Source organism: Nanorana parkeri, unplaced genomic scaffold (assembly GCF_000935625.1).
Source record: "Nanorana parkeri isolate BGI_ZX_2015 unplaced genomic scaffold, ASM93562v1 scaffold108, whole genome shotgun sequence".
In the NCBI taxonomy this organism is placed as follows: domain Eukaryota; kingdom Metazoa; phylum Chordata; class Amphibia; order Anura; family Dicroglossidae; genus Nanorana; species Nanorana parkeri.
The window spans coordinates 282673-292127 of NW_017306376.1; the positions used below are offsets into that span (position 1 = coordinate 282673).

General features: G+C 38.2%; 2 protein-coding genes across 2 annotated transcripts in view; one reads left to right on the top strand and one right to left on the bottom strand.

Annotated features, from left to right (window-relative positions):
- Positions 1 to 9455, bottom strand: part of CDH23 (cadherin related 23) — a 782513-nt gene that overhangs the window by 237689 nt on the left and 535369 nt on the right. The window contains exons 27-28 of the mRNA XM_018553073.1: positions 6801 to 6914; positions 6264 to 6412 (exon numbers count right to left, since the gene is read on the bottom strand). Of these exons, the coding sequence (XP_018408575.1) occupies positions 6264 to 6412; positions 6801 to 6914 (263 nt within the window). The remainder of the gene's footprint in view (positions 1 to 6263; positions 6413 to 6800; positions 6915 to 9455) is intronic.
- On the top strand, positions 136 to 709 carry CUNH10orf105 (chromosome unknown C10orf105 homolog). Its single transcript, XM_018553075.1, has one exon. It carries the CDS (start codon positions 138 to 140, stop codon positions 564 to 566), a length of 429 nt encoding a protein of 142 aa, XP_018408577.1. The 5' UTR covers positions 136 to 137; the 3' UTR covers positions 567 to 709.

Here is a 9455-nt window from a genome sequence, read left to right on the forward strand (position 1 = left end):
GAATGCATTGCTGGAGGGAGATTAGAAATTAGTATATTATATCTTTATTATAGGATGTATTATTATAAAGAACAAACATAAAGAAGGAGCATATTGGTGTTGTAATATTATATCACTTCCTTTTTTTAACAGGAAATATGACTGCCGAAACTGCAGAACCATTCAACAATGAAACACTAGGGGGCACTACTTTCCTTCAACAGTTAAACACCACCACAGAGAGTATTCCCACGAATACCACCAACAGCCCTTTGGATTTTACAGACCCCCTGCCTATTATCATATCACTCGCATGTATTTTCCTGTTGCTTGCAACCTGCCTCATATTTGTGACGCTCTGCAAGCCTGCGGCCCTAGACCAATCTCTATATGGACCTCAGGAATTTATGCCTTATCATGTGGAAGATGCCAGTGAGCCACAGCTCAGACTGTGGAAGAGGCTCGGCTCACTCAGGCAATCGATCAGCTTCCGGCGCAGTCGGCCAATATCTCAGTGTCAAAGGACTAATCCAAGACGAGCACAAGCCAACCAAGACTGGTCTTTCATGGAGTCTACCAAAATGTGATTTGCCACTTTAACAGCATGGTTTTATTTGTATGAACTAAAATACTGCAAAGGATTTTTGGTATTTACTACCGGAAACAATGAGGCATATTTCACAAATTAATTTTAGTTTTATGCTTTTGTAGTGCTTACAGGTTATTGAAGTCAAAACCTTTTTACCAGTGGGACAGGGCAAGCAATGATGATTAGAGCTGCCAATAAAGAATCTCAAATTTTCACATTTATTTTCAATTGTATAACAGCAGGGTTTAATAACTAAACATGTGCCTCGGGCCAAGATGGGGGCAGCATGTGAACACTTTAGGATTAATTTAATTCACTTTTTTTCCTGCAAATGTAGCTATGGGCCAAGTACATTTTACCTAACTGGATAATCATTTGAAGTATATCTTGGGTCAAAACATTTAGGATAGAATAGGGAACAGGTAAAACCCTTGCCCTATATTTCCCTTTACTTCCTGTCAGCACATCAAGTGAAAGGAAACCTCTTTAAAGTAAAGGGAAATTCCATCTTAGTTGTCTCCAGTATCCGTGTTCCAACTGGAAGATGTCCTTCTGTTTCAGTGACAACAGTAATAAAAACCCAATAGAGGTACTATTTCCTGTTCTAGTCATTTCTTTTTTAGGGTTGTGAGAGGTTACAACTACTGTCGTGTTTTTCTTGCTGTCTGTGTAGCTATTAGGGAGATTCACTCTCTCAATTTGTCCTGGTGACCACTTTAACTGGAACCTACATTAAAAGAAAATCTTACAATTTGTCACAAGAACAGAGATAGAGGAGCCATCTTTCAATGGGCATTTGAGTTTGGAGGGACATGCTGTTGTGTCTGCAGGACAGGAAGCAAACAGAAATTTCCCTAATGTGACATAGATGAAAAAAAAGCCCATAAATCTTACTCTATCAAAAATGAATGTAGCATCATTCTGGTGGAAGATTTTTTTTTTTAAATAGGGGTTATCGAAGAAAAGGGAAAGATCCTTTTATAATGTATGTGAGGGAAGGTTCCCACTGTCCTCTGTTCTTCCACAGCAAAGCTGATGGGATGATAGGCATTGTCTCATTGGATTTTACTTGCACGATTCAGTATGCATGTTTTTATTTAAATGTACACATTCATAACGGAGATTGCATACCCTTGTCTGCACTCTGCAGGAAGTCACAGTGATCATTCCACACAGCGCATGCATTTCAGCTTTCACTCATAAAATGCAGAATGCTATGTAGAGCCTCCAATGTGCTGCCATTGACTGCAGAGAACACTCCAGGATAGGTGGAGAGCCCTTTCCCCTCCCCATTCTTAAGAATAAACGAGCCTTCACTTGCATTAGAGTTTCAAAGCAAACTTAGCAGAAAACAAGTTTATAAAACACATCACTGTACCCTGTTGTTAGCAATGAGTTTTACTTCAAGCGCGTATCCAGGAAAAGTGTACACAGATGATTATTTTAAAAGAAAAAATAGAAATGAAGGAGACTGCAAAAAATCAGTCTTAGCTTGGTGTAAAACTATTTTTGTTTTTAATAAACTAAAGATAAAGATTTACGTGACACATAAAGCTTTGCCTAACAGCATAGCAGTCACAACATGTTCTTTTTCAGTAAAAATATAATACAGAGACATTATATAGAAGGGTGTTTTGATAGAAAGGAATGCCTTTGCAGTGTGCCTGCTTTCCAGTTTAGGGCATTCATCTGCCCCAGTGCCCAGAGTTGCATCGATTCATAATCTAGCTCTTCCGATGTACTATGGAAATGTGGAGGCATGGAACACTCTGGGGAACTGCACTAAAAACATACAATGCACAAAGAAAACCAGGCAGCAATACACAAAGCTATACTAAACCTTGGTCTTTTTATTTTGTAGATCTGTAGTAATTACAAGCGCCTGTTCCAATACAAGATAAATCTTTAGCGTGAATATGTAAAGAAACGTTTTAGCTAAAGATGTAATGAATGAGTTCTGTTGGGTCACGTCTAAGTGGATAATTACCATGGCCATATACTTGCACTGTAAACTAATAATTACTACGGCAAATGGCCACCATCTGCTCTGTAACAGTTTCTAATTACATGTGTATATAAAATGTAGCCCTACCGCAGCTGGTAAAATGTATTAGGGCTGAATGTTGCTGGATTTTGGTTGTGTCTTAGATAATATTTCAAACATGCAGAATTCGGTTTGTAGAAGTATAACCAGCACTTGAAAATATTTGTTAAATCCTCCTGGGGACCTAGTGCATTTAGCACTTGATCCCATTCAGATTTGTGCTGTGGTTGGGAAGCTACCATGGTCAACAGAAGGAGATGACCCATAACTAGATATAAGTGATAGCACACACAAAAGAGAGGGGTCATGAGTCATGACAGACAGTGTACACAGAGGAGAGGAGGAGGTGACAGCCATCATCTCTGGCAGTCTGCACTCCAGTCTTAGTTGTTACTCAATGATGATTTTGCACCAAGATCCCCAGTATTCAGATAATCATAGTAGTGAGACAATTCTGTCTATGAAATGCATTTATGGTTGGGTCAACGTAGCCATGTTAGTGCAATTGTAGAAAAAAAAGAACGTTATTGAACATTGACAGCTGCACAGGGGTAGAAGTTTACAGGCCTGCAGATGTTGTTAGAAGACGAAATACCAGCTGGCAAGTGGAACCAAAACCCCACCCGCGTATCCAACTAAATCCAGGTAACAGCTGCCTGATTCATGTCTGGCTAAAGGTTTGCAGGAGGGGAGGGGCACATACAACACACCTACCTCAATGAGAAGAGGGCAGGTAGCTACAGTGATGCCCTGGTAATTACCCCATTGGAAGGATTCAGTCTGGGGTGGACCTGACAGCCAACACAAACAGAAGAATATGTGCTTTTATTTCCTAAGCACAGTATATCTAAATGTTACCAAGTGTTACATGCACCTGGTCCCCTGGGAGATTCAACATGTTCTAGTTATACTTATTTGATCAGATAATACACTAGATGTGCCAACTAGACTGCAAGGTACACTTGAGCCACTGCTGATTTGTTTAGTGACTTCAACTGTCATCACATGGACATCTCTTGTAGAGTCTATTTCTGAGACACTAATTCTGCATGCTCTTAGATACATTTCAATCAGAAGTGCACAAAGTGGCCTCACAGTATGTGAAGAAATTACAATTGTTGTTACCCACAGTAGCCCCCCGTTTTCTTATTTTCATTCACCAAGTACTGTGAGGAAGAACAAAAGGCAAAATCTGTCTAACGGCTTAAGGCCACAGTTTCTATATATGTACCACAGAGGGATGCTTTTGACTGGTTCAAAGGTACATCTGCCTGATGAAGTAAGATCACAATATCATTCTAAAGTTTTGATAAAAAAACTCACTTAAAACCAGTGCAAGCATTTTTACTTTTTATAAAAACAGAGTGCATTATTTGGAGACCATATAGTGTAAATACATATTCTGTAAAGTTAGGAAGCATTGCTCCAGATAACAAGCACGGTCTGTCCCTTAGATGCATTCAAATGTAGGATTCATTAGAGGATGTTTAAAAAAACGAGCTGAAAACTGGCCAATTTCTACACTTTCTGTATTTCTTCCTAAGAGTAACTTTATAAAACAAAAAAACATACGTGTTATTATTTTATAAGGCATATGCTTTGCACAGAAGTATTTTAACTAACAGACAGTCTTTCCATGCAAAGCTAATTTTATAACTGTATGTGCACTGTCAGCTACAGTCAGCATTACATCAAGGTAGGCTTGTGGTATCTGAGATGTACTCTGCAGCAGACCACATCTACCACCGACAGTACTAATTTCACATTGTTTGTTGTATTAAAGATTAATTTTGGGATAAGCAAATATTGTCTAAATACAAGAGTCATGTGTATTCTTACTGGAATCTTGGTGTGCTTTGTGTATTTCTGCCAGATCTGTGCAGTAATCCAGTGTAAACTTTACCTTTGTGAAGGAGTTTCCTGTAATACAGACCATTTACGGCTCATCTTTCTCCTTGTGCAGGGTGGCAGGTCTCGTCTCCACCACTCCTGTAGCTTTCTGCAGGCAGCCTGTAGTGGGTGGAGCCTACTAGGTTCTTCGCACAGCTCTGCTCTCTGCACAGGCTTTGTAGAACACAGTAATGATGTCAATGCTACTATTACAAGGTAATACCTGGGTTTGTAAAGGCATTTGGTGCACACAAAGTTATTTGTGGCTATTGAGAAATATATTTATATAATGTTTTTCTGCATGGAGCTCAGCTTTAAACACCAGCATTTGTATGATTATTTCCCCCCCGTGCCCAAAATATTACTCTTCAAAAGGGAATGATAAAATATCAACTTTAAACATATTTGAAGATAAAATACGAGTGACTCAATTTTACCAGAGTGTTTGCTTTTTGTTATGTACAATTTTTAATTTGAATTTCTATCATAAAAAATAAATAAAAATTATAAAAGAGTATATAATTTATAAGCTAAAAAATATACATATTGTTACAGAAGAACTCTGAGTAGAATAAAAATTTACCTCTGTAGTGGGGCTACCAATGCACTACAAGGGATAACTGCTTGGTTTGGTCTAGGGACTGTTAGACCAGTCCCTGCAGCCTCTTCTCCCCTTGGCTCTGGTGGTCTAAGGACCCATGATGTCTAATACAATGTATTAGACGTGAGGACTCCGAGGAACATTCCATTGCTGGAGCAAAGGGTGAGAGAGGAGAGTGGTCTCTACCGCAGGGACGAGGCTCCAGTGAGTGCATCTTCTTCATTCAGTCCCCTGGTGGAAAACTAGCAAAAAGCCCTTGCAGTACCGGGATAGCCCCACTGCAAGGGTTAATTGTTATTGTGACCGAAGGTATTCTTTAAAGAGGAGCAGCGTGCTCAAAATGGTTTGGAGAAGTGACCAATATGGAATCTTTTCTTATACTAATTCCAACACACTTCAATTGTGGCCTACAATATGTGTAAAAGGGCATGTATAGATCTCTACGCTCAGTCGGTCTGAGAAAGATATAAATTATGATTTGGGGATAGATTCTCATTGGACGTCACACCTAAACTGCTTTCACAACACTGTTTACCAATTCACAGTTGTTAAGACAAGTAACTAATGTAAATTAACAGACAATAACATTAAGTATCTCTACTTTGTAATAGTAATTGCAGCAAAAATGTACAAAAGGTAAGCAAATATACTATACATGCACCTGAACTTTTGTCAATCATATATATATATATACCAGTTTATATGATAATCAAGGCCTAATATCTCATGTATGTGCAACAATATGCCAGTGTGTTAGATTTACACTATATGGTAAATGCATATTAACTGGTTTAAAAAAGTCAATAAAACCAAAATCACGAGACAAATAAAACAAATAAAAAATAAGAATTCATATTGTTGTAGGGCATGCATTGTATCCCAGAGCTGTTTAGAGTTGTGTTACACACAGAACACAAACCTGCTAGTAAGAGAGGGCAAACTTGATAAAGGACAGGAATGACAACTCAGGAGTACAACGATTTGTGGTTGCCATTATAACCTGGAGTTACTGGGAATGTCAGAGAGGCTAAAAGTTGGAAAAGTTTTTTACTTTTTGATAATCATATATTTCAATACATTTGAAATTACTGGTTGATCATTAAGGTAAATATGTCCGACTTAAGTGTTCTTTAAAAATGTAATGTGATCACGTCACTGACCTGGACAATGCTGCTGGATTCTGGAATATTTTCAGGAACAGTGGCCTCATAACTGCTCTTCAGGAAGATTGGTTTGTTATCATTAATGTCCAGTACCGTCACCAGGACAGTGGCTGTTCCTGTTTTCCGATTTCCAGCTGGCCCATTGTCTGTGAAACATGTTAAACACATACCAGTGGTGAATATATAATCACTCACAATAATAGATCTTTACTTCTTCAATCACTTGCTAAAGATAGAAATAAATGTTCAAAGATACCAATACATGATGCAACTTTGCTACAGAGGTAACCCATTGTTGACCAAATTACCCAATAAAGGCTTTCAATCTTGTCTTGAATATAAACAAAGCTCTGCTCTTGAATTATGACATCTGGATATAAAATGGAAAAGCCAAAAATTCAAAACTGGATTTGCCTGTGTGGACAGCTTTACTGTCTTTTATCATAAAAAATTTAAATCATTCTCGCATTCATTAGTTACAACTTACATCACTTCAAGTTTACAAGATAACCTTTGAATTTTGAACTTCCTTACCAATAGCTTCCAGCACTAGGCTGTAGAAGGCCATAGTCTCCCTGTCAAGACCCACAACTGTTCTCAGGACACCATCACGGTAACCAACCATGAACTTCCCATCTTGGTTCCCTCCTAAAGAATATATATTTTTTTTTTTATTTTTTTTCATAAACAGGAAAAAAAAATAACAGTTCACATTTTACATATTCATATTCATACTGTACAAGATAATGTGGCAGCTTCTCTCAAGGTCACACATAGAATAACAATGATCTAAGCCATAGTGCCAGATTGACAGACGAGAGTTAATAGACATAATTTAAGTCTTGAGGATATATGGTGTTTAAAGAAAATCTGTGACAAGATAAATAGGAGAACATTACTGACTTTCCTCTGAAAACTCAAAATGCCTTACAGTAATGCTTGATCCTCTAACGTTAACATTTCCTGTCACTGAGTCGATGACCTGGAACAAGCATGCAGCCAGAAAAGTGTGAGTAGAAATCAGAACTTTTTTGCATACTTCTTCCAGGTCAGGGACTCTGCATATATTGAAAGCTAAACTCCAGTCAGCTTAAAAAATAAAATATGGGTGCCCCTCCATAATATTCAGAAAGAAATGCTACTTTATTCTGGGAGGGGGTCTCTAGAGAGAATTATTTACCTTACTCCATGGTTCTGTTGGTGTTCTCCCCACCAATTTTGGTAGTGACGACAGGTCCCTCGAAGCTGCTCCTCTTTTCCAGCCACTTTAAAACATCTGGCCAATGACCGTTCTTTAGAGCAATGCACACAAATTATCAAGGCATTTGTATTGCAAGAGAAACGGTCATTGGACGAATGTTTTCAAAGTGTTTTTTGATACCTTTGCCAAATTTTTGATACCTTAAATAGAGTTGTATCCCGTGAGTTCCCTGGACATTTTCTATGGACTGTAATATTGAAGAAGCACTGAGATCCACCCCTGTGAGAATACAGGGAGAGGAACAGTCCCCTTGGGAAACCTTTTTTCCATGCACTAGTCTGTGTCTCCCTTCAAAAAATAAATTGGTGAGTGCTACAAACTTTCTATATTATATAATATTCTCAGCTCAGATTTACTCAAAGAAAGGTACACCAGAACACACATACAATAGCAGTATTTACTCTAACATTGCAACTGGAAGACCTTACCTGTGCAGTGATTATGTCCTAGAAGTAACTGTTCATTATGAACATTTTTGTAACCTACATAGCTTGAAATGACTAAGTGCAAATAATTTACTTTACAACCAGGAAGATATTCTTACATCTCAAACAATGGCACCATCATCTAGGAGGTGTAATAAGCATCTATGTGCACCAACCACTCAAAAGTTATCTTTTCTTAGTCTGGCTAGCCGGAAATTCTTACAACTACATCTTCAGTCTACTTTATTTTTAATTTTGGATGGAGTGTGTAAGGGTTGGGACCTCCAACAGGCTTTTGTTGGTGTCTGTGCCAAAGGTAGGGATATTTACCCTCACATAAGGGATCTCTACAGCTGGGACACTAGCTTCAGTGTGATGACTGGTTGGAGTTGTGTCAGGTTTTGTTGCATGAAAGTCCCATCACACTACTCGGTCATATAAACCAGAGATCCTCAGGTGGGTGCTGCAGTGTCTGTGTATGGAGCCGCATGTAATCGGAGATAAAAAAAGTCACCGTCACTCAGTCTCCACTCCACCCTTCCATTTTTATTGACATTGGATAGTTATAACATCATATTGAAAAGCAACGTTTTGGAACAAAACAGGTTCCTTCATCAGGCAAAGTGATGATCATCATCATCAATGAAGGAACCAAACAGGTTCCTTCATCAGGCGGGCAAAGGGTTTGATTCCGAAACATTGCTTGGTAGAGTGGAGACTGGTGTGACGGTGACTACTTCTTCTATCTCTGTGTCAGGTTTGTTGTCCCTACTGAGAGATTTAAACATATTTCCTGTACTGGTAACAGGTGGCCACTAGGGCAAGAAATTATGTAAAAGTTCCCCAACATCTCCTCCCCTGACAGAGGTTCTAACTATTTTGCACCCTAATCAAGACTGCGTAATAAAGTTTTGGTTTGAGTTTCACTTTACAGTTGATAACCAATTGCTGTCGATTATTAAACATTACTGTCTTCACATTGTTACATTAAATAAAACTGTGATAGTACCAATTATAATCAACAAAGTCAAAGTAATGCAGGAATACTGTGCTTATATATTGTGAGGATCACGCACATAAACAAATCTCTACTAGTAGTAGGTGTGAGCTAGCTATAACCCAGCATAGAGACACAGCACAGCAAGACACAAATACAGCAAGAACACAAAATACAGACACACAGCAGGACTATACATTTAATATAATCACCTACTGGATTATGGCTATGTACATGGTTACATTTTAACATTAACATAAGTCTCTGATTAAACTAAACCCTATTCCTGTAACAAATAGAATGATTAGGTGCATGTCACTGAGAGAAAATGCATGTATTGTAGCTGAAATAATAGTTTAATTGAAGTAGTGTTTTGACATACTGATAATTATGTCATTCACCTTGCAAGCTTTTCAATAGACATATTCAATCAAACTTAATTGGGCGAAAAGTAGAGGTGTGTTGGCAAGTCAATTACTGATGAACATACATTTTATATATATATA